Source organism: Grus americana, chromosome 4 (assembly GCF_028858705.1).
Source record: "Grus americana isolate bGruAme1 chromosome 4, bGruAme1.mat, whole genome shotgun sequence".
NCBI classification, from domain to species: Eukaryota; Metazoa; Chordata; class Aves; order Gruiformes; family Gruidae; genus Grus; species Grus americana.
In genome coordinates, this window is record NC_072855.1 from 45,763,917 (window position 1) to 45,788,838 (window position 24,922).

Consider the following 24,922-nt stretch of genomic DNA (forward strand, 5'->3'; position numbering starts at 1 on the left):
ACCTTGCATTTTCAGACTCAGGTATGTTTCTAATATGTAAAACAGCAGTGGTTGTGTTTTTACAGCTTAATAGTTAGTGCTTCCTAAGAAGCTTGATTTCACACCAGGACAATTTAGGCAGTTTCTCTTAGAGTTTTTATTACAGCAGACCTGATTTCTTGTAAGGAATAAAAATGATGGTAGACAGACAATGAAGGTGCAATGTTACACTTTTGTCTTAAACAGCTTAAAAGGTTTTATTGCAGATGGGCTCCCTATTATCATCAGGAAAAAAAAATCTAACTGTAAATTTGATGTAAAATGTGTAACACATACACCAGTCTAGAAAATTGTCACTGCTTTTTTTTCCCCTACTGCAAGGTAGGATGACATATAGTAAATCACTCCAAACAGAGAGAGAAAATACTTCTTTTAAGGGTACATACTAAATTCTTCCACCATACCCATGATTCTGGATATGGCTCCTATTATCACTGAACTTCAGCAATAAATCCAAGATCCAAAGTTCCTTTGTCAGTCCTGAGAACTTTCTTCTGCCTGCCACACAACTCCTGTAAAGAAGTCCTGTTTAAATAAGGCTAGGGTTTAACCAGAAGGCACCAACTTCTCCATTTAATGCAACAGTCATACCTAAAATTCAGAATGGCACATTAGTCTCAAACTCTTCAACATTCAAGTCAGTGCTGTATTTCAATTACACTGCAGCATAAAATACTTGTGGGTGATCAGAAGTCGCTGAATAGATTTCCTGTCAGTTTACATCCCATTATAAGCTGGTCCTCCGCCACCTTCAGGCACTACCCAGTTAATGTTCTGACTTGGGTCTTTAATGTCACATGTTTTGCAGTGCACACAGTTCTGAGCATTTATCTGCAGTCTTGATCCTTCTCCTGTTTCCAGAGGAATATATTCATAAACTCCTGCAAAGGGCAAAAGAGAGCTGTCACTTCACTCAGTCTCCCCCTGCACATTTGCTCTACTACTTGGCAGCAAGCACAATGAGGGAAGTCTATTGCTAGTGTGAATAACCTGCCTTTTTCCATGTTTACTAATTGTTTTGTCAACAAAGTACTGTTAATGTAACATATTTTAAGACCTGCACTTGAAGCCTCTTCTAGGAGGAGGATGGGGATAGAATGCTTGAAGTAAGTAGTAGGCCAGCTGGATTTTTTCTCAAGTACTTAGTCTTTCGTCTTGCAAAAATCAGCTCAGGCACATTTTTATTACCTACCTGCTGGACAAAATCTTTGTTCTGGTCCATCGAAAACAGCCAAATTCCTGCTCACAGGGACGCTGTCATCTTTGAGAGTTAAATGAGCAGGCTGGTCATGTTCATGGTTTGTACCACTTAAAGCCACAGACGACAGGAGATCAAAACTGATTTTTCCATCAGGCTTTGGGTATTCAATAGGCGTGCAATCTTTGGCTGGCTTGAGTTGAGCAAAATCTGGTCCTAAATATATTTATTAGTTTCAGTATAAGTGACTGTAATTTGCAGTTACTCTAGAACAATTTCATTAAGCTATTTTAACTTCCTTTGTCATCAGAATGAAATATTTCATAAAAGGTAGCCTTTTTCATGAGACAAAAAAACCATGCTTAGTAGAATAGTGTTTTAATGTCTTCTGTTACATTGTGTGCTAGATAACATGACAAAGTCTGCTTCACTGCCTTACCACCGATTTCTTTTCTACACTCTAAGGCCTCGCTGCTTGACCAGATGTGCTCTAGCTTTAACTAAGACCAGAAAAGAATGACATATACATTTAGTATCTTCTATCAGGAAATAATGCAATTACCTGGATGTTTTAACGTCCATGGTTCCATTCCTCTCAGTAGCCAATAAAATATTCCTGTGTAAATCATTCCTCCGTACACACCAAGTATGCTGTGGCAGGATGGCCGGATGTTTCTAACCGCATACAGCTCTTTCCAGACCCAGGACTTCTTCAGGTTCTCTTCATATTCTTGCACATCGAGTCCTAAAGCAGTACATTACTTGTTAGGTACCTACAGTGAGTAAAGACTATCCTTGAAATAAAAAATAATTGCTGAATAAAAGCAATTGTTAGCAACAAAGGCAACAAAATGAGAATTTCAGAATAGTAAGCTAGGAATGTACCAGACAACATATTTCAGCCTCTTGAAGAGACCTGTTTTGTTGACACTTATTAGGAGATACTTGCTGCTCCTTTGTAGCCTCTAGTAAATGACCCACAAGCAGCATTAAATTGCCTCAAACATCAGGAAAATATAAAGATAACCGGCCAGGTGGCTACACTGGCAGCTGTATGGGAAAACAGCTACTTGCTCATAGAATCTAAGAATCAGCCAGGAGAGTCTACCTGTGATCCAAGAGTCAGGTTTGTAATTTTAACGTTGTCAAGTTCAAAAGCTGCTTCTACAAGTTATGCAACCACCAACATTCACATTTCAGTAACTATAACTATGGCCCAATGGATGATGCCAGTGCTACAGAACATTTTTTTCCCCTTTGTAATTAGCAAGTTAATGTGAGATATTTGACTACAAACTTTTGACTTAAACTCTTTCATTGTATTCTTTACATATACCAGACATTGCACACTTGACACGACACATCTACTGTGGCATAGTTAACACCAAGTAATTATCTTGGAAAAAACCCCTTCAAATCAAAATTTTCTGACAGCTTCCCCTTTGCCATTCTCCATTACTACTGTATAGGAATAGATGTTCTAGATAGTAAGTTTTAAGCCTTGTCTATACATGGAAAACATGCTTCAGTCCGTATTTTCTGTCTCACATAAGGCTTTGAAAAAAGCTCATTATCTATGCACAGAAAATGGGCTGTAATATTCTACTGTCTTGACAAAACTGGAAACAGCATATAAAACCTGTCTATAATCAAACAAGAGTGCACACTACCCAGCAAGAGTGTTTATTGTTTCAGATAGGTTCTAAGCATTTTACTCTGTTGCACTAGTTGAAGCTTTAACCTCTGTGGCATGTTTCAGCTGAAGGAGAGCTGACTAGGACTGTATCCACCCCCTACAGAGAAGACATTTCTAAAATACAAATCATGTGGCACCTGGCTGTAGCATCCATCTCCAGAATAACTGAAAGTCTGACTGGCTTCTGTCTCTGCACAGTCTTTGTTAACAGATTTAAGGGAACAACTAATTATTTCAGACACATTTAGCTACTGCTAAGCTGTTCGCGGTTCCAGTTAAACACAAGGTAATTACAAATCAAAGTACAGTGATCTTACCTATGGTCTTTGATTGGAGATTTTCATTGATTAACTGGCTAAAGATGGCTTCTGAAGCCAACATACCGCTTTTCATTGCGGTATGTGTCCCTTTGATCTTAGGAACATTCATGAGTCCAGGACTGCAACCAATTAATAATCCACCTGGGAAGGTGAGTTTGGGTATTGACTGAAGAGGAAACAGAAAGAAAGGTGATTGGTTTGGGGGGTTTTTTTTGTTTGTTTTTTTTAAAGTGAAATCACATTCTGGAAATGAAACTGGCAGGAGGCTTGAGTGTCCTTTACATTTTTAGACTTGCATGTGCACTATCTAAAAATACACCAGAGTTATGCCACTTCAGGAATTTTGGCATAGTAAGCAAATAAGAATACAGGCATTGACAAGACAACATTTTCCTTGTATCCTCTCTCCAGTTGCTTTGTCTGCAACAAGACTGTGGTAATGTCACCCACTGACACTGTTTTCCTCCTTCAAGTTTAAATGAATTCTTTAAAAAAAAAAACACAACAAAACCCCTGACACATTTGTGTTCCCATTTTCCACAGAGTAAGTTGTATATATCTTATCTAACAGTTTATTACTCAGTGTTTTTTTTCCACATTTTTTTTTTATGAAACTGCACAGTGTCCTCCCTGTCCTCCCTCAGGTCCCACTTAGTTTAGAAGTTGGTCAGCAGCCAACAAATACATTTTTGGTGCAAAATCATTGTCTTACAGAACGGGAGTAAGCAACATAATGTCATTGAGGACAGTCAACTCACAAACCTAAGACAGATTATTTGCAAACATCAGATCTCTATATTAATACACTGTTATATACCTGTATTAACTAAGCAATACCTCAACTATCAAGACAGTTATTCTCACCCTCGTCCAATGAGATCAAGATTTTAGACAAGGAATAGCTTCAGAAGGTGGACTGACTGCAGCACTTTGAGCAGAAAGCTGTCATCAAATCCTAGGTCTGAAATTGCTGAAGCTAAGCTATGCACACAGCATTCCTCCAAAGTCTTCAGTACTGAGCAATGCTTGTGAATCTAGCATACTGCTTTTATTAAAGCTGCCTCAAAGAATTTATTTTTTAATAGCCTAAATAATTTGACCCCAAACAAGTAGTTTTATTTCATGAAAAATGTAAAAAAAAAATTATCCCTTGGAATTCAAGATGATCTGAAAACCACGTTTTGTTTCTTCTGCTTGTTCAATTGTTCTCTGTTTAGTATTCCCCCCAGGGCTGGCCACTTTTGAATATTCATATAGTAGTCACTAAAAAAAAAAAAAAAAAAAAAAAGTACTACATACCATTTCCCCTGTGTTTTGGGCAATTTGTTTAATCACAGACTTGGTGATTTGGTTCGTAGGAATGGTAATTTAGGCTGAAAACACAACTACACCTCTTAATTTAGTTTTCAGTGACCAGAAGTTCAGCTACAGAGCAGTATTTCAAAGGAGTTAAGTATGTCAGATGTCTTCTCTTTTCACAAGACCCTTGGCTGAAAACACTTATTCTGTCACATCTATTAGGATGCAATGATGCAGCACTGACATAAGCATAGAAAGATTTCTTGACTGACTCTTTGAATCACGTAAAAAGATGGTGATCAAGTATTTTTCTTCTGCAACAAGCGTTTCACTTAATAGGTAGTGACGAACATACTGTCAAAGTATAAATGAGACTAGTCATGTAACAGGAAAAGTTCCAGATACTGCAGCTTTGTTAGTAATTCTCGTTAGTACCATGGGAGTTGGTGCCTGTTTTCCCAGTCAGTTTATGGAGCTGAAGGAACACACCATGCCAGCATGGCACAAGCCCTCCTTGCCCCTGAGATACAGGGTGAAACTCTTTCAACCTTGAGCACCTGAAGAAGCTACCACCCTCTTGGCAGCAACTAGACAAAACAAGGCTGGTTTGGAGGAGGGAAAAGGGGAGACTCCTGCTCCCTGCAGAGTCGTCCCCCCCCACCCCCACCACACAGGGAACCCCACATTCTCCACTTAGCTCGGGGTTGAAAAATCTGTTAAGTGAGTCTAATGTTTGACACTTCCATGGGTCATCAATATGAAGGTTTTTTCCCCCTGATGTTCAGAATATACATTGCTCAACAAGAGCAACACCTTTATTTTTTTCCACAAAACTCTTAAATCTTTTCCAAGTTTTTTGATGAAATAGGTACAAAACAGAGGTTGCATGGGAATTTCTTAATTTTAAGTGCTTGATTTTGCAATTTTAATAAAAGAAATAACAGCTTGTCCTGGTTTTCAGCTGGCATAGAGTTGATTTTCACAAGAAGCTGGGAGGGGACACAACCAGGACAGCTGACCCAAAGGAGTATTCCATACCATATGATGTCATGCTTAGTATATAAAGGGAGCTGGGCATTTTCTGGGTGGTGAACAAAAGTCCAGGCAGTGAGCACATTGCATTGTGTATCACCCATTCTGTATATTCCAAGTACTGTTGTTATTTCCCTCTCGCTTTGCTGCCCCAGTAAAGTGTCCTTATCCCACCCATGAGTTTTACCTTTGTCTTCCCATTCTCCTCCCCATCCCACCAGGGGACAGAGGAGTGAGCGAGTGGCTGGTGCTCAGCTGCTGGCTGGGGCTAAACCACGACACAGCTATGTAGATGTAGTCTATTGAACTATGTCCCCTCTCTCATATCTGAAAAAGCTACAAAATCAGGGAAACATCCAAGAGTGCTCGCTCTCTCTCCCATCAACTTAACATCACTACATGTTAAAGACTAAAGAACACAGTCATAAGGATATCTAACACACAAAAAAGTTTAGATTGATGGTAATTTTATATACCTATTTAATGCAATACTGTTACCAAAATGAAAACCTGAGCTACAGAACAACTTACATAAGAAAATATTCCTGGACTCTAGTGATGCAAATGAGTCAGACTGCTATAGTTATTAATCAAAGCAACACATGCAAAAGAAGAGCTAATCTTAAAAATCTTCCTAAGTGACTCATCAATAAAGTTTTTTTTTTTTTTACTGAAAGCATGTATTAAAAAGCCATTTAAATTGTGACTTCATGATAAACTAGACAATTCTATCTACAGGAAATTAAAAAAAAAACCAACACAAAAAACATAGCATAGTGCAAAGTAAGTGACATGTTGTTTTAAGCTCAGCAAAGAAGTCCAAAGATTAGGCAGAGACGTGCAAGAGCTGTAGTCTTACTGCCTATGTAACTTAGCACAAACAATGTCTGTAAGTGACTTAAAAAATACCATGTTCTTTCAGCCATATGTTTCAAACAGTACGAGGAGTATGCAATTGAAGTCAATCTGGCTACCTCATCAAAGCCAGAAATTCCATAATGACTGTGATAGAGAAACCAGTGCATGGGGTGGAAAGAGAAGTCCCTCTTGCATAAAAGTCTAGATTAAAACATCTCTGCATTTTGTATCTTACCTGTGTTAATAAGGGACTGACAATGGTTTCTGAAATAAGTTAGCAGCACAGTCCCATTACAACATGATATGATATATTTTGACTGGAGAGTGGACAAAGTAATCAACCTGCAGACTGATTAAATGTGTACCACGTGTGTAATCAAGAAGTTGCTTCACAAACCCATGTGACTCAGTCCCAGGCATGCACACCACTGTCAAAGCCTAACTCCACAAGACTGTGACAAGAGTTACACTGCTGCTGAAATTCTACTTGCATTGCAAAAGCTGCACAAAGCCACATTTATACCGAAGAAGAGGTTCAAAAAGAAAGACAAAGTGGTCAGCAGAGTGGAATAGTCCCACACACATGCTGCAGATCATGAACACTCAGGCTAATTTTAAGTTCCAAACTGAAAAGAGCATCTAGAAGATGCATCTGGGAGTCCAGGACACACAGCCATGCCCTGTGTTTCAAGATTCCCACATGAGAACCTAACAGGTTGAAAGGACTTTAGCTGCTATATATAAATTGTAGACTATTTCTCCTGCAAGTTGTTCCAACCCTTTGAAATGACCTTAAGTGTCAGTGAATATATTTTTAAAATTTAACCTTTTAGACTCCTTAAGTGAACATGAACAAGGTACTCCATCTCCCAAGAAAGCAGAAATTCAAAATTGTGCATGAAAAAGACCAGAGGTATCTGTCTGTACTTGAGGAGGTGAAGACTTCTCTGCCAAGCTACATAACAATTTTGGCACCATCATGGACTTAAGAGTCAAGCATTAGAAAGAAGTTCCCTCTGCTAGGATAAACAAGCAATTTGGAACATATGCCCCCCTCCATCCCAAACCCCACATAAAACCCCCAGATGAGTGGTGCTAACCTCTCTTCCCCAGGGTTCCAGGCACAACAAAAAATGATCTGTAGCTTCTTTGCTGCTGAACACATTTGATTGTAATATGAACTCTACTCCATACTTCATTTAGAAAGTAAAGTGACTATGTCAGAAGATTTTTAGTATGACAGAGCTTAAGTCTAGCAAATCTCAGCAGCCAGTATTCAGCAAGACAACAAGACTTTTCTGTCCAGCAAAACTTTTGGCCTTATTCATCTTTGTTATAGTTCAGCTGTTTCCCAACAGCATGCAACCTGAATCTACAGCACTAAAAACATGGCTACAGAGAACTCAAAGTAAAAAACTTCATGAAAAAGTTACCTGGAAACCACCTTCATTCAATGCTCTGGCACCATAGGCAATCCTTGTTCCACCCTCCAAAGTAGGCTGTACACTAGGGTGGTGCTTCCACCTCTGAAACTCCCTAAATGGATTCAAATAGGGATTTTGATAATCTAAACCAACCTAAAAAAAAAAAAAAAGGTTGCAACATTAATGAAAATAAAGTATGAAATTTCAACAAAAGTTAGAAAACAATCACGTATTACCACATCAACTCTTTACATCTATTATACTAAACCAACCTCAGGATCTTTCTACTTGGAGAAACTACTGCCAAAAATACATTCTATTAACAGTATAGTAGAAGCAAATCTGAGAATTTGCTGCTATAAAACTGTTCTCTGACTTACGTGAAACCTGAAGCATGGAAAATATTTAATTGCATTGTAACCACCTTCCATCTGTCTTTGAAATAAAATAGTGACACTAAATTAAGCATGGTTTAATGGGCAGGATAAGCGAGAAAACTTGTTTAAAGTTTGTGTTTCAAAACCTCTTTGCCCTAGAAAAGCTGGAAGAGGTAAACAATTATTTCTAGATAGTTGTGTCCTTGTGCTCACATATTTTAAACAGTTTCTCACATCATTTAGTGGAGTCAATTAACATTTCTAATTAGATGGGCCATTGTAATAAAGCACAGGGGAGCAATGATGAAAGCAGAAAATGGGGGGAAAAAGACTTTGCCAATTGGCTGGATGCCTAGGATTGTTATCTTATGCATTTGAGAATTTGCTTAAAGATATACTCTGCATTTCCCATCTTTAATATACTCTTAAAAGGACTTATGTTGCCCAATTTTCTCATTTGAGAAATGGGTTATTTCTGGTTCCTGTAAGCTTTATTTGGGACAAATAACAAAATACATCATGAACCAGCAACAAACAGTACCTTGATTTCTCTGGCAGCTCACTGCTTTTAGAGCACTGCTTGCATCTACTTTCCTTGCTAGACAAAGTTAACGAACAGTTTCCAAAACAAGTGCAAGATAATCCTAATATAAGAATTAGCTCAGACTGACGTAGCTGTAAAGTTCAAAGACAAAAAAGTGCTTCTATGTTCACACAAAAGTTGATTATCTCCTATCTGGAGATAACATCACTGATTACCATCCTCTGTAAAATCAAAGCTCTACCCTTCTAAAAACAAACAGGATTTGAATGTCTACTGTCTGTACTTATTTATTCCAATATCAGAAATCTGCACAGGATAAGTACACGTCTGAAAAAAGCTAACAAGTTTTTCCAATGTTTCTTACAAAACGGTTAGACAAAAATACGGCTTTCACCGCCCCACACACACTCTGGAATCCTTTTGAAATCTAGGAGGCCAAAGGGTCACCCTCAATCCCATGCTGCTAAAAGTCCAGATTGTGTCCCTGACTCTTACAATGTCTGTGTGTAAAGCACCCACACAGGATAAATAGTGCACACTTCATTTAGGACTGTAGGCACTAGAAAAACATTTCCTACCATTGCTCCTTGCATCACTGGCTAGCAGAACGACACACTCTCTCTAGTGATCTCAATGTTTCTGATAAAGAGGCAATAAGAAGGAAGATGCTGCCTGTCCAATTCAGAAAGACAGTTGCTAAAGCAGGCAAGTCAGATGGGGGTGAAGAATGATGAGAACAAACTGAAGATCTCAGAAAAGAAAGAGATACTGCTTGTGGATGGGAAGCTGCAGAGCACTTCCACTTTATATGCTTCTCTCATAAAGTGGATATGCACCCAAGGTTGACGCACGAATGAGGAAACCGAATAGTACAAAGTGCACGTGATTTAGATATTTCTTAACCTGTAAAAATTTTGTGAGCGCAGTTTTGTTTAATCATCTGGAGTACCTCTCATAAGGAAAGGCTGAGAGAGTTGGGTCTGTTTAGCCTGGAGAAGAGAAGACTGAGAGGGGATCTCATCAATACTTATAAGTATCGATGGCTGGACTTGATGATCTTAGAGGTCTTTTCCAACCCTAAGACTCTATGAAATATGTAAAGGGTGGATGTCAAGAGGATGGGGCCAGACTCTTCTCCAGTGACAGGACAAGGGGCAACGGGCACAAACTGGAACACAGGAAGTTCCATCTGAACATAAGGAAAAACAACTTAGGGTTACCGAGCACTGGAACAGGTTGCCCAGAGAGGTTGTGGGGTCTCCTTCTCTGGAGATACTCAAAACCTGCCTGGATGCAATCCTGTGCAACTTGCTCTGGGTGATCCTGCTCTAGCAGGGGGTTGGACTAGATGATCTCCAGAGGTCCCTTCCAACTCCTTACCAGCCTGTGATTCTGTAATTTGGTTTTGGCTTTACCAAAATTTGTTTGGATTGCAAAAAAAATGTATTTGTAAGTTTTCCATTTTGTTCTTAACAAAAGACACTGAAGTAAAGACAGATTAATATGACAAATTAACCTTCCCTAATATGAGAATAAACGCACTTCAGATTGAAAACTACTAAATTTAGTCTGTTGCTATTCTTGTGTTTTCATCTTCACATTAAACCAGAGAGAATAAATGGCATAAAAATGAAGACCAAACAACAAACAAGCATGAAAAAAACCCCTTCACTTACCACAAATCCAAGAGCAACTAAAGGTTCACCCTCATTTAAGTGGTAAAGAAAGGATCCTCCATACGTATGTCTGTCTAAAGGCCAACCTACAGTATGTTCTACTCTTCCTGGTTTCCATTTCTTTTCATCAATAGTCCATAACTAAAAGGAAGATCACAAAAAAATTACTTTCTATTGCAAAGTAGTGGCCTTTCAATAATAATAAAAGATAAACACACAATTAAGTATAGAAGAAAATTAATTTACTGCTACAACCAACATATAAACTGATACAGCAAAATACCAGGTAATAAGTAGAAATACTTGTTCTGGATTATCATTGAAGAATTTCCTAATACTTCTCTTTCTTGAAATGTTGTGCATCAGAAGATGTAACAGACTCCAGCACTATACCCCAAATTTTCATTCAACCACAAGACCTTTATATTAGTGACTTTGATAGATACTCCTGCTAAGGAATGCAATGCTTACATTGACTCTTTTCTTTAAAAGCTTTATTTTTTCATATTGATCACTGCAATTTCTTCACATGTTTTTCAAGGTCAGGCTTAACAATATCTGAGTTGATCCAAATATTGGCTGTCAAACAGGTTGTCCTCTCTCTGCTCTCTCCTACACATCTCCAGTACTCATCTGACCCATGGTGAACTCACAGAAGCATCTTTACATTTCCACTAGTGAGTCAATTTTCTGCTCATTTCACAAAACATCTCTTTGCCATGGAGTTATGTGCCAGGTACAGTCTAATGACAGAGGGCAGTTGAGCACCATTAGATCAGCTCAAGCATGGAGGGCACATCCACATGAATGTTCCAGCTTAGACTAAGTAGCACGTTGTTGAGCAGGACTCCTGATTCCTCTCACTGTGCTTTGGTTCACATCATACAGCAGCCATGGAAGGCATGAACTGGGTTCCTTTCACATGGAAATCAACTCTAAGACAGGCTCCAGAAGCCAATCTAAAGCATGCCAGTTACAAAAGGGCACTCAGTCCACAGGACTCGACCAAAGGTAGTCTGAAGTAAAAATAACTCTGAAATGTGCACAGTATGGCTATCAGCTCATCAGCAACAACTATTTCACTTTACAGATCCATTTTTATTGGACTGTACTATTTGCTAAAGCAGACATAGTCTCATCTGGAGGCAAAGGATCTCTGCAGCAAACCCTTGCTTTAATGACAACTTAGGTATTAGAAATTTTAAGAAAGCCTGTCATACATAGGAACATTTACAGAGTGGTTATTCTCTGCAGAAACGTAAACTAATTATTTAACAAATATTTTGTAGCTGACAGCACATGCTTAAAGTAATAAATAAAGAATATGTTACAGTCAAACTCTGAATATATTCTAAGTAATACAGTTCTATTTTATGAGTGATATTTCCCCAAGTATAAATTATTTCAAAACCAAAACCTGATCCTTATCTCAATTTTATAAGCTCAGTGAAGGTTTTTTTTTGGGGGGGCGGGGGAAGTCATCTGGAAGGTGTTTCAGAGACCATGAGTCATCATCTGGAACAGCCCTTTTCTCTCTCTAATGAATATACAGAAAATCCATAGAAAGCCTTTCCTCCCCTCCTCAGGTATTAAAATCCCCTAAAATCAAGCAGAATGAATCTCTTTCTCATTTAGTAAAAGTACTGAAAACAGATTTCACAAATTAATGTAATGTGATTTCATGTTAAGACATTAGCAGAGTGGATTCACAGGTACCTCTAGTTATAACACAGATAGAAGAAGCAGCTGAAGCGAAACAGTCACAACATTCAGGGAGGATCATCTCTGATCAGCTTCAGACTAGCACAAATTCTGAAGTCTGAAAGTGTAACTGAAAATCTATCATTCTAGTGTCTTACATAAATTAGCTTGAAAGCAAACAGAAACTTCCTTACAGCTTCACAGTATCTTCCTTAATTGTTAAAATTATGCAGGTAATACCTCTTTCAGTCCAATGCCATAGCTCTGGGGTTGACATTTCTCCCTTAGGTTGTATTTTTTGTACAGCTGTTTGGCTAGATGCCCATGACAACCTTCAGCGAAGATGGTGACTTTAGCATGGAGTTCCAAGCCTCTTTCAAAGGTAGCCTACAAGTAGAACATTTCATCAGCAGTTAGATCTGTGCCGCACCAAACTCATAGCAAGAAAGTGGAGGACGATAAAGTGATTTTACACTACTTCGTGGCACTGCCCAGAACCTACAAACCATTGCAAGCTATGGCTCTAGTCCAGTTGTCTTTTCCACGTAACCATGATGCACCCCTGGCAAATCCTGTAAGGGGATTACAGTAAATCATCATTTGTTAATGAAAGTATTTGTTACTGAGAGTATTTTCTGGATCGGAGCACACTTGTATCACATCTGCTCGCTCATATGGTGCAAAGGAACCCTGACAGAAGAAAGAATCTTAACCTATAACTTCACACTTCAATTTTTGCTCATGAAGTCAGAGTAGAATAAAACATTGTCTCCCCCTCACAAACACATAAGACAGGCTAGACAGACACACTAGATCAGAAAAACCTGCATCACCCCTGCCCCAAAAGAACCCAGTACCTCAGAATAAAGTTACTATAATATTACACCAGTCTTACATGTTAAAACATATTGTAAAATTAAACTAACATTAAGTATTATTATGTAAAAAAAAATTCTCATCAGAAATTCCAACGAGATTGAGAGTAAGATAAGGGGAACCTGCACACTCACGTATAAGCATGTCAGCTACGTATGTGAGAGCACTGGACAAGAATATTAATAGATTATATTTGCAATGTAAGGATATAAGATTCTAAATATACATAATCTTGCAGGGAAAAAAAGAAAAAAGCTTGATTTGAGACAGAAAGCTTAATGTTGAAAAAGATATTGAAAACAGTTTTGGATGAAGATATCCAGCGGTACCCAATAAAACCATCTCAAGGTAAACCAGCATATGTTCAGGAAAAGCTTATTGCTTTGGTTTTAAATCGTCTCTCAGGTGAAATCTGCTTGTAACTTACTGGTTGGAGACCTCTGAAAAAGGCTAGCAAATGAAAATGTTCCCTCTAGTCAGGAATTACCTTTAAACAGGATTTACAAGATTTCTGTGTGTATTCTTTGAATTTCTGATTGCCAAGCTGAAAATTAACTAATCTTACAAATTACTAAGAGAACTACACGGAACTAAAGATTAAAAAATATAACCTGTCCAATTTTACGTAGATTTATATACAACAAATCAATTAACTACAACTCTACACTGTAAATACCAGAAATTCATGAATTTGAAACATTTCAGTAACATGCAAAGTTCTATTTCACAGTTAATATCCTTCTCCAGCATCTACAGAAGAATCAATGTGCAACTTTTTACTACGTATTTTTACCATTGGCATTTTTGTTTGACTGGTGCTGACTGCAAGGTGAAACTCTATTCATTAACCACAGTCTATTTGATTAGGCTCTGTACAAACATATTAAAGATATTCTTGCCTTGAAGGTTATACAAACTACATTTATTTGCCTGAACTTTTATACGCTGGGGGTATCATCAGCTGACCTAACCGACAGTTAAAACACCTGAATACTCAAAAAGTTTGCAGTAGTAGCACATTAATTATGTACATTAAAGAAGTTAATAGATACATTCTTCCAGAATAAATGGGAAAAAATAATCTAGGTTTTGAGGATGCTTTAATAAAAAGAAATAATCATAGTACCTTTCCATTTTAAAATTAAATCTTGATGACCGCAGCAAGCTGTATGCATTACTTTCGCCCCCTACTGGAGACAATGCATACCTGAAAATAAGGGCGAATATTCTATTGGAAAAATAATATTACTTTTCCCTGCCACCCCTTTCTCCTCCATTGGAGAGAGTCTCTTAAAACAAGAAGCAGTCTTCTCATTCCCTGCCTTAAATGAGAAAAATAGTCCATGCTTTTATGTGAAAGTAAATATTTCTTTGAAACTATTTAACCAGTAAGAAACTTACGAAAGAAAGATCTTAAGAAAAAACTTGTACTCAGAATTTCTGCAGCCAGGTAATTATGTGTGAAAGCTGTTCTGAGTTATTCTCACTACGTATTGCACAGGGAAGTTATATGCTTACCACAGTTTATACATTCCACTAAATATCAGCCCAAGTCTGACACTTCGGGCAGAGGGTCACTTACTAGATACAGAAATGTGACCAACCAACAAAAAGGTATAAAGATTCAGCATGTACCTTGCCCCAACAAGGTAGACAGACTGTCAGCAAATGTGACTGCAGTTGTCAATATCAAAGAAAACAAATTGGCCAGAAACACACTCCCATGTTGCCACATGCAGCCAGACGACAGCTTTCCATTTCACCTTTGCACCTGTTTTCTAGGAGTTCCTGGAACCCTTTCCTTTGTTTCCTGATTTCACATATGCCAAAGCACCCTTACAGTATTTCCTTCAAGTCACACTCAAACAAACCTCCTTTCTGTGAAGGCTTTTTCTATTAATCTCAGAAGTTGTTTACGATATTCTGAGACCAGAGCTTTCATGGGTAATCAATCCATTTTATATACAGAGAGGGAAGACAGGTACTGAATTTTATACTTTTTGTTAGCCTGCAGCAAGACTACTGATGGTAGTAGAAGCAGATGTATCACCATTTCCATAATTAGACCCCTAGTTATGGGAAGACAGCTACTTACTTTAGGTGCTCCATCCTTTTGAATGCCTACATCATTAGTTGCTATCCCTTTCACGCTACCGTCTTCATGAAAAAGAACCTTTGGAAATATTTAAACAAACAAACAAAACATTTCAATGATCTGCCATTTTAATCCATTCATAAAAAGTTCTAATGCAGAACTTCTAAGCACTATGTCTTTAATGGTCAAACTTGAAGATTATGTATTTATTAACATACTGTATGATCCACTTGCACTTTGCTGGATCTAGGACAGGGAATTTAGACACTGAAAGAGTCTTCACAATACGCTTCTTTTAAAAGGAACGTTGTGAATGTACAAATAAATTGGGAGCGGAGTGAAGGGGGTTCCAAAAGACGCTGTTTGTATACACACACTGATGTCCGTATTACCTCAGCTGCTGCATAGCCTGGATAAACCTCAACACCCAAAGCTTCTGCTTGTTCACCGAGCCAACTCACAAAGTGGCCCAGACGTACTATGTAATTTCCATGATTAACCATCGGAAGTCCTAGGCAAAAAAGACACACATGCATAAACCACAGAACACTAAGCAACATAACAAAAGTTGTATACATCAGATGTCATATCTTCTTCTACAACTACTACATTCACAGTAACATCCTGTGTTATTACAGCCATCATCTACAGGGACCCTATCACTGGAAGCTATTTACATTCCACATACACTTGCTGTACTACATTGAATAAAATACATCGTTTCATTCATGCAAAAGTTGAAAAAGAAAATGACTTTTACCGCATCACCAAACTTTACCTGGAAGAATTGGCACTGGAATTCTGTATTTCTTTGTTAAAATTCCAAACTTGTCTTCAGTTACAGGAGTATTAAGTGGAGCCTACATTAAAAAAAAAAAAGGAAATGGAAACTATACTGAGAGTTATGTTTCTCTAGCCAATCCAACAAAAACAACAAATAAATGAAACCAGTTGAACTGGCAGTCAATTAAAGGTTTAATAAAGCACTTCTAAAGGAAAGTATCAAAAGATAAAGTACTTTGAGGCAGTATCAGTTAAGAATTAACACAACTATGGAGGTAAAAGAACTGGAACAGGGCCTTGCAAATCACTTCTATAGCTTGTACACAGGCTTGTGCTACATCAATATTCTAGACCTTTCTAAAGAAGGCAGCTCAACTTGTGTGTTTAGCCCAGTAACACAAAACAACTAGTCGACAGCCCACCTCTTGCAGCTCCCAGGTGACAGCAGGCAGCCAGCAGCCAGCCAGATAGCTGTTCTGGCAGAGGTGGCAGCTCATCACGTGCTATCCTCCCTCCTAAAAGCATCTCAGGCCTCCATTACACCACTACGTCTGCACAAAAATCAGCGTACTATGCATCATTTCCTGAGGCAATGAAGAACTATTGTACAGAAACAAGTCTGACATTGCTAAGAATCTGCCTACTGCTTGTGCACGGGAGCTGGATTCTGCACAAAGCAGTTAGTGTAGTGCATCCCAGGATGCACCAGACATACTGCGTACATGCCGTAAGGCCACCGTATAGAAGAGCAAAGGCCACAGCGTATCTGTGTAGACATAAAAATTTAGCATAAAACTCAAGGAAACAGACTAAAAAGAAGGTAGGGGTTTTTTTTGTTTTGTTAGACCATCATATTTTAAAATGGTATTAAGTATCAATGGCACCAAGGTACTAAGTCATACCAGAATGAGTCAGATACGGAGTTCATTACAAGCTAGTGATTAATTGCAGTGTTTATGTGCTCATACATACCCCTCGCTCCTTCCAGTCTGGAAAGAGTTCTTGTAAGGACCGTGGCTCAAGACAAGCACCAGACAGTGTATGGGCACCAATCTGAGAAGCCTTTTCCACCAGACAAACGCGTATTTCTTTGCTATGCTCAGCGGCTAACTGTTTGAGTCGAATAGCTGCAGAAAGACCCGCAGGGCCTGCTCCAACAATGACAACATCAGCTTCCTCTGCAAATCTTTCCATGTTTACCCCTTTAATAGAAAAGAAACCAAAACACAACATAAACCAATCTCCAATTCCCCCAGGGTCTCTCTCACTAAACCTTGCTCTGTGATACTGGTTACTGGGTACCCCAGAAGCATTATTTTGCATACAAGGAGGCTAAAAATTCAACAGAATCCTCACTTCAGTACTTGGAAGAGTGCAAAAGGACATTAGCATCCCAAAGTAAAATCAGCTCTTTTTAAGTTGAAGGGACATATACCATAAAAACAAATACTCAATATCTCTATGCACCAAAAGTAAGTATCATCCTAGAATGTTAAACTTAAGAGCCCAGTTGACTAACTGTATCAAAGACGCTCAGTGAAACTCTAGGTAAGGCAGAAAGAAAAGAAAAAAAGCCCCTTAAAACAGGTTACTATTTTACACTATTTAATCAGTGTCTTTTCTGGAATTGAAGCCATTAAAATTGCTGAATGTAGAGACTAGAATGCCCAGAGATTTATATAAATCTTATTTTCTCACAAACTCTCATGGTAAGAACAACTGAAAAAATCCAACAGATACATACATGACAGAATTAAATCTTGTTGTGACAGTCACTAAAGCAAAAGCTGCTTATATATATTCTTTAAATATCTAGGATTAAGTTTAATCTAATCCCATTTTATAGCACTAAAGACACTCATTTTGAGATAGCAACCACAAAATTTAATTTGGAATATTAGTACTATATTTTAGAGTACAGAATTTCTGTAAAAAGAAAAAAAAACCAGCAACACATTTCAGTGTCTTTAAAACTAAGCAGTAATAATAATGCTTTTAAAGAACACATTTTTTCCACTTACCGTCCCATCGTTTGTCTTTGTCCCGAGGATGAATTGTATAATGTGTAGTTATGCGAGGCACAGAGGCAGTAGAGGCACATCTTGCGATATGCGGTGATGGAATGCAGTCTCTCTTTATCAACTTTAGAGCATGAAAGCACTGACGTACTGCAAAAACAAGAAACAGATTTGTCAAATCAGTCATTTTCCAAAATTTTCAACTTTCCAGAGACACAAGTTGCACAACAAATATGATAGCTCCCCCTCCAAAGGCCACCAGGTGATGCGAAGCTGAGGAACCATAAACACAGATTTTAAGTTCGTGCTATATAATTTTATATCAGAAAATAATAGTAATAATAATAATAATAATAATAAACAAAGACTAAAGAGCTTCCCCTTTAAGCATTCTTCACACAACAACACTCTACGCTGGCTAGCTGTTTCTGACAGCTGACATAGGGTAACGTGTGTAAACAGATAAAACACATTTAAAGTTCCTATTTCATTTTGAACTTCAAAAGATTTCAGACTTCACTTAAAGTGACCAAACTGTAAAGATAGGACATGCAAGTTCATCTCTTCTGACATCTCAAGACATGTTGAGACACACAGTTTGGACTACTGATACTAGACAGTTCATCTAAAGTACATGCCACAGTCTACAATAAAAGCTTAGACTTAAACCCATGTATACTTTAGCCAAAGCTAGGAATTCTTGTTCTAATTTTCCTCTTTCTCAAAAAAATTATGAAGATGTGTGCGATTTATACTCAGAAAACTAGCATGGTTAGCACCAAAACTAGTTATAGTCAAAAGGTCTGTGAACTAATGCACCTTGACAGGTATTTTTCCTTCCTTTAAGGATTTTCTTTCTCTAATTTTGGGGGTAAAGAAGGAAAATATATTTAAAATAGAGTATTTCTGCAAAACTACATAAGTAAAATCACCAACATGCTATGACCAAAATGTTTTGTTGAGAATGGTGACTGGCAAGGCCAGCACAAACATCCTCCACTGTAACTCTGCACAGTGACAGTCAGGACAGTCAGGTCTCTCTCTATATGCCAAGTAATGACTATTATCTATGTTGGTTTCTTAACAGCAGGTTTTATATTTAACCAACATAACATAAAAGCTATTATCATATCATCTCATGACTCTCAATTATCCTTTACCTGCAACCAGGCAGGATCTGAGAACAAACAATATATTTCATAAGCCTGATAACAACTACACCTATACGTATATATTCAAATGTGACACCTTAATTTAATTTTTAAGATATTTTTATTTGAGCAGAACTGACAATACTATGAATTACAAAATAAAGCAAAAAAAAGTCCATTATTTCACACACACACAAAAGAAATGAAATTCAGCTCAGAATTTATCTGATCATTACAAAGGCAGGTCCAAATCCTGAACGGACAGATTCTTCCCAGTGAGCGAGCCGAGTTTGCGCCACCACACTACTGAGAGCTTGCGGACTTGGTAACATGATGTGAAAATTTCGCACGAAGCAAACAATCCCTAAGAAGAGGCTTTACTCTTCCGCAGCTGTTCAATAACTGCTGTCAGGATGCTGTGCCTACAATTATTTCGTCAGTAAGGGCGTGCACTCAATTGCTTTATTTTACCCTTTAAAAGAGGCAACATCTAGTACCGCTCCAAAAAAAAAAAAAGTACATTTGCTACGCACCACGTTACAGACAAATACAACAGGTGAACAACCCGCAGTTCAGGCTCGGCCAGCGCTCACGCACAGCTCCGTCCTGCCGTTCGGGAGCACCTTCAGACGGACAGAGGCCGCCGGGGAGCCACGGCCGTGCCACCGCCGATACCCAGTGCCGCTCATCGGCTCCCCCCGCCCGCAGGAAGGAACCCCCACCGTGGGGCCCCCCCCCCGCCCGCAGGACCCGCTCCGGGCCCAGCGGCCGCCCCGCCGCCCGGACACCCGGGCGAGCCCCAGCCGCGACCTTTGCTCTCCTTCCGCGCCGCGCCAGCCGCCGGCCCCACCCCGCCCCGCCGAGCGGCGGCCGCCCCGGCCCCGTCCCCTGGGCGCGGTCAGCCGCCCCCGGAGCGAGCCGGCGCGTTACCTCGGCCGGAGGACGGGCAGCCAGAGAACAGCATAGCAGCGGCCCGCGACCCCCCTTGGCGCCCTCCGCTCCTCGCGACCGCCCCCCGCCGGCCCTCGGCCACGCCGCGCCTGCGCACTCGGCTGCCGGCGAGAGGGCGCCGGTCCCGCCCCGTCAACCGGCAGGACTACAGCTCCCAGAGTTCCCGGCGGCAAGGCCCGTCCCAGCTTCCCTCGCGGGGCAGCGGCTCGAGCCGGTACGAACCGATTCGCTCATCTAATTTAAACAGGAGACGCTCGGAGGAAGCGGGGCGGTGGGGAGGAGTCTGGGCTGATGCTGCGAGGGCCTGCGGCGGGAAAGACTACCGCTCCCGGCGTGCAGCGCGACGCCCGTCGCCGCAGTGACGGTCCCGCCCCTCCCCAGGGCATGCCGGGATGCCGGGGGCCAGGCGCGGGCGGGCGGGAGGCGGGGCTCGGCTCGGGATGGGCGGGGCGGGGCGGTGTCCGTCAGCGGAGCGGGAGATGGCCGAAGTGGGGCAGCTGTCGCCCGCCGCGGTGCCCGAGGGATCGCCCGGCCCCGGGCCCCGGAGGACCCGCGGCGGGAGCGAGGGGTCGCGGCCGCCGGCCGGCGATACGTGGGAGCTGCTGGAAGAGGTGGAGATGCAGATCGGCGACGTGAGTGCCGGCGCGGCAGGCAGGCAGGCGGGCGGACGGGGGTCCCCTCACGGAGGGCACCTGGGGAGGCCGGGCGGGTGTCGGCGACCCCCAACCTCTCTGCCGTTCCTCCAGGCCGCCTTCTCCCTGGCGAAGATCCTGGAGGCGACGTCGGCCGTGTCGGCCCAGGTGGAGGAGCTCGCCACCAAGTGCTCGGAGAACGCCCGGTTCCTCAGAACATGGCGGGACCTGCTGAGGGAGGGCTACGAGTCCCTGAAGCCCAGCGGCTGACCCTGCCCCGCGGCGGCTCCCCCCGGGTCACTCTGGGCTGCCCGCTTGTATCGGACTGGAATGCGGTTCTTCTTTTTAAACGACTTTTTTTTTAGGGATTTCACGTGAATTTTTTGTTTTCCCTCAGCAGCTCCCCGTGAGCCCGGAGTTCTTTCAGAAATACTTCATGATTCGTGTGGATGTTGTATGTAAGTCACAGACTAAAAGAACTTTGTTTAGGGAATCAGTTTTTGACTTTAGACTCTTCTGTTGCAGCTCAAGCGATCTCGTACGTGAAATATTCTCCCTTTTTTTTTTCTTTCTTTGCTGATGTGGTGGATGCAAAGTTAGTATGTGTGGTATGTCCAGAACTAATTACTGGTGGAGAAGTGGTGTCCTGCGAGGAGGTATTGTCAGCCCTCCTTTTTAAGAGCTGTCACCAGCACAAACCCTGCCAACTCCAGAGAAACTTGCTGATCTGACTTCAGTTTGTCTATGCATGCTTTTTCTCTGTGTTGAGGATGGGATTGTATGGCAAGTTGTGGCTTATTTATGAGCTTTAGATAAGTCCCATATCCCAAACCTTACTATTTTTAGCAATATTGCAATATATTTCTATAAATTTTGCAAAATTTTACAATATCTTTTGTTGTAATAAAGTGCCTTATGATGGACCATATATCTCTGAATGGTAGAAGTTTAATAGCATTGTTTACTGATCGGATGAATTATTTTGAACTATAAGTAAAAGCTTCCATCAGTTAGAATCTATGAAATGTATTCTCCCATGTTTTGGGAGGCACATTAGAGCTTTTTCACTATTAGGTCCTATTTTATATCTTTGCCTTCAGCAATTATTAGTTATTTAGTCCAGAGCTTTTTGTCTGAAAGATCACTAATCTGTAATAAGTAGCTGTACTGAAACTCCTGTACCTTTACCAGAGCAATGTGAAAAAAGTAATGCTGAAATGCAATGGGAGGCTGTGGGAGAACATGGCTGTACCATGATTTATTAGTCGGCCTTATTTTTACTGGTAGAAGGACTTTTTAAAAGACAAACTGTAGTTTTCTTATCAAAACAATAAAGGTGTTACAAAAAATTCTGAAATAATGAATATTCTTGTGTTACTCATAGAAACAAAGATGACATTGAATATATTCACAATCAAGTGAAAAACAGAAGTAATGCTGAGGACAGGCATCCTTGCGTATCTCATCAAAAACAGTTACAGTCATTGAGAAGGCTTGGCCCCTCAAAGTACACAAGTTCTATTAAATTAAGTTCTAATTGCCTCAGTTAAAGGCTGTCCATGTGCAGGATTTCACCCAGCTGTTTTTAACCCACAAGCCAAAATGTTGCTGAGCAGCTTGGAAAAGAAGCGATTTTGTTCAGCAGATAATCTTTTATTTCAATAAAACATACAGTAGTGGAAACAAGAGGCTTAACAATCTTCAATTTCAAGATAATCCAAAGTTCTGTAAACAGTTGAAGTGTGAGTCACTTTTCAAATTCTACTTCTTACACTGTCAAGAAGTTAAGTGCAAACATTGGAAGTATCTTTTAACTTCATTTAAAAAAGCTTCAAATCATCAATGCAAAAGGAGCATTTCTTTTACTTTTGTGGGCTTCTAGGCTATTGGACTATGAGCACAGTACTGAAAGAACTAGGGCAGTCGTAGTAATTCATAATGGAAAAGATTCTCTTCAGTAAAGATATGTGAAGAAAAATGCCTCTAGAGGATTGTCTTAGATGGGATATTATTTTTTTTTTCAACCTTGTAACACTGGGAAGTAAAATAATGCCTCCAAAAGTGCTGAATGGCTGTGCTCCTTAAATTATTTTAACTGTAATGCATCCAATCAGATGCAAAAGGTGATTAAAATGTACATGTCATGACAGCTATTAAGACTGATAGTCTTCTGTTTGGTTGTCTCCCATTATTCCATGTACAGAATGAGACATCTTAAGACTGAAATTTGTTGAAGTTTGCAAGCTGTGGGGAGCTACTTACGGTAGCCTGTTAAGAAACAGTGAGGAAAAGAGCAGCATCAAGGTGTTGGGATACTCAGTCCAGTCTTTCCCGGGAAGGGTGCTCTTCTGAAGGGGGAAGCTTCCACCAGCTGTAGCTGGGGGTCACTCAGTTGAGAAAAAAACCCTTTTTATTTTTTCTTCTCCACAGTTGTGGTTCTGCCTGAATTAGAACAATCATTACAATTTCAGGATCGTCTTTACATGAGTTGAAGTAGTTGGTAAATTTTTAAAAGGAATAAAATTTCCACTTGTCTGGCTTTGACAAGTACAATAAACTAGTCTAATTATGAAATTTAAATACTTTTCTTAGGGCTATTTCTCCCTAAAGCTGATGTAGCCTAAATATAGCCAGTCAGAAATTTTGAGGAGAAAAAACAAATTCTTAATGAGAAAACCAGTCAACTCTAAAAAATTCAGCTGTTGAAATGGGGAATTTAAAAAAAAAAAGTTTAATGAAAATAATCCCCCCCCCCCCAAAGATAGGTGATTTTGAAACATTGTGCTTTCAGGGTGAGATGTTTTAAATGACAGTTTGGTTTGTTTGTTGGTTTGGTTTGGGGTTTTTTTCCACATTCTTGGCTTCTGGGAGGAAAAAATCAAACAACTGACTTCTTATTCTGATCTAGGATGAGTTGTCAAATGTCAGGTACTGCCGTGAGATGGTAAAATTGTTGTTGTGTCAGTTCTACCTGCGAACGGACACACTGCTCCCTCTTCTTCCTGCTTTGGTTCACATGAGCCCAGGTGCCATTTTTCCTCCCTCATTTTTCCTCATTGCTGTAAAGCAGTAAGCCCACAGATGTGAAGCTAACAGTGCAGATGTCACCATGAAGATTCAAAATTTATTTACGTGTATGAATTTAGCCTTGTTGACTGTGTAGTCACCGAAGCATCAGAGGAGTCTGTACAAAGCACAGGCTTGGTTAGCTTTGGCGTGATTTCATGGATTGGCCACATCTCTACCCAAATGAATGACGGACCATATGTTTTCTTACTGCCTTTACCTCTTTTGGATCTTCTTTGTCTGTAATTATACCAAACCTGATGAATCATTTCTTTGAAAGGTCGTGTAGTCAAAGTGTAGAGAAGAGGATTCAAAGCACTATTTATTGGCAGTATGAAAATCACTACCCAAGAAGTTATGGTACCTTAGGGAGGGAAAAAGAAAGGAAGCTGTAACATCCATTCCAGCGTTTGTACCCGTTAATCACACAAACACTTGATGCCTATGCAGCACAGCTTCCTAGTGAGCAGGGTGATCATGCGCTCCTAGGCTGAGTTCATGTCATAACACATACTTCTCTTTTTCTCCTCACTATTATGCTTGCACTGCCCTCTTACCTCCCTCTGTTTCCAGGACCTGCTGCAAAACCAGACATTTTTTACCCTCCCAGTAGTTCTATTTGTCCCTTTTACTTTTCTGTACCATCACTCCCGATTTGCCCTGGCACACTTCTTGTTCTGGCTGGGCCCCATTTTCCTGCCCCAAAACTTTTTGTCTCTGCTTTGCTCTCCCTGTCTCTTCCTGTGATCTCCGTTCCCCATCCTCTTCCCACCACTAGTGGCATCCAATCCTAAGGATGTCCCTGATGTCCTGTACTGCAAAGCAATATCCTCCAGTCCCTGTATCCCCTCAGAGATTGGTTTTCTCCTCTGCACCACGACTTCTCCGTTCTTCCCCCTGCAAAGGGCATTATAAACATCATCCTTATTTCCTTTTTGCCCTGTTGGTAAGAGTTTCTGTGTTCACACCGTCCTCCTTTTAAAGGTTTCCTGTTCTCCTGCCTATATCAGGGTCTGTGTGCGTTTTTCATCCCTTCTTCCTCATCCTCACTGTTTGGGAGGTAAGTCACCTTGTTACCTGAGGGGCTGGCAGAGAAGGGACAGGATTAAAGTGCTGAAAGAGGTTAGTGAGTGCCCTCCGTTGCAGTGTTTGGTTTATAAAACGATTATAGAACTGTTCCAACCTG

The 24,922-nt window shown here is 40.3% G+C and overlaps 3 protein-coding genes across 7 annotated transcripts in view; 1 reads left to right on the top strand and 2 right to left on the bottom strand.

Moving 5' to 3' along the window:
- Window positions 1–112: 112 nt before the first annotated feature.
- Window positions 113–20,159, bottom strand: ETFDH (electron transfer flavoprotein dehydrogenase). 3 transcript variants are annotated; one of them, XM_054823055.1, is made up of 13 exons: window positions 20,018–20,159; window positions 17,940–18,086; window positions 16,891–17,120; window positions 15,914–15,995; window positions 15,528–15,646; window positions 15,136–15,213; window positions 12,405–12,551; window positions 10,464–10,604; window positions 7,876–8,019; window positions 3,251–3,419; window positions 1,800–1,982; window positions 1,232–1,453; window positions 113–920 (listed from the first exon to the last, which is right to left on the bottom strand). In XM_054823055.1, exons 1-13 carry the CDS (start codon window positions 20,049–20,051, stop codon window positions 757–759), a joined length of 1,860 nt encoding a protein of 619 aa, XP_054679030.1. In that variant the 5' UTR covers window positions 20,052–20,159; the 3' UTR covers window positions 113–756. The 3 variants fall into 3 exon arrangements, with proteins under 3 accessions (XP_054679030.1, XP_054679031.1, XP_054679032.1); XM_054823056.1 differs by lacking the exon at window positions 20,018–20,159 and adding an exon at window positions 19,621–19,760; XM_054823057.1 differs by lacking the exon at window positions 1,232–1,453.
- A 334-nt stretch (window positions 20,160–20,493) lies between these two features.
- On the top strand, window positions 20,494–22,027 carry C4H4orf46 (chromosome 4 C4orf46 homolog). Its single transcript, XM_054823062.1, has 2 exons — window positions 20,494–20,670; window positions 20,785–22,027. Exons 1-2 carry the CDS (start codon window positions 20,518–20,520, stop codon window positions 20,938–20,940), a joined length of 309 nt encoding a protein of 102 aa, XP_054679037.1. The 5' UTR covers window positions 20,494–20,517; the 3' UTR covers window positions 20,941–22,027.
- A 482-nt stretch (window positions 22,028–22,509) lies between these two features.
- Window positions 22,510–24,922, bottom strand: part of RXFP1 (relaxin family peptide receptor 1) — a 50,813-nt gene continuing 48,400 nt past the window's right edge. For all 3 annotated transcript variants that reach the window (XM_054823060.1, XM_054823059.1, XM_054823061.1), the window contains one exon: window positions 22,510–24,100. In XM_054823060.1, coding sequence (XP_054679035.1) covers window positions 23,799–24,100 — 302 coding nt within the window. In that variant the 3' untranslated portion in view covers window positions 22,510–23,798. The remainder of the gene's footprint in view (window positions 24,101–24,922) is intronic.

Bases quoted from the DNA above. Each gene is read 5' to 3' on its own strand.
- ETFDH (XM_054823055.1), bottom strand. From the start codon at position 20,051: ATGCTGTTCTCTGGCTGCCCGTCCTCCGGCCGAG. The intron at 18,087-20,017 runs GTAACGCGCCGG...TTGTTTTTGCAG, and splicing joins CTGCCCGTCCTCCGGCCGAG to TACGTCAGTGCTTTCATGCT. The intron at 3,420-7,875 runs GTAACTTTTTCA...TTTCCTCTTCAG, and splicing joins TGAATGAAGGTGGTTTCCAG to TCAATACCCAAACTCACCTT.
- C4H4orf46 (XM_054823062.1), top strand. From the start codon at position 20,518: ATGGCCGAAGTGGGGCAGCTGTCGCCCGCCGCGGTGCCCGAGGGATCG. The intron at 20,671-20,784 runs GTGAGTGCCGGC...CCGTTCCTCCAG, and splicing joins TGGAGATGCAGATCGGCGAC to GCCGCCTTCTCCCTGGCGAA.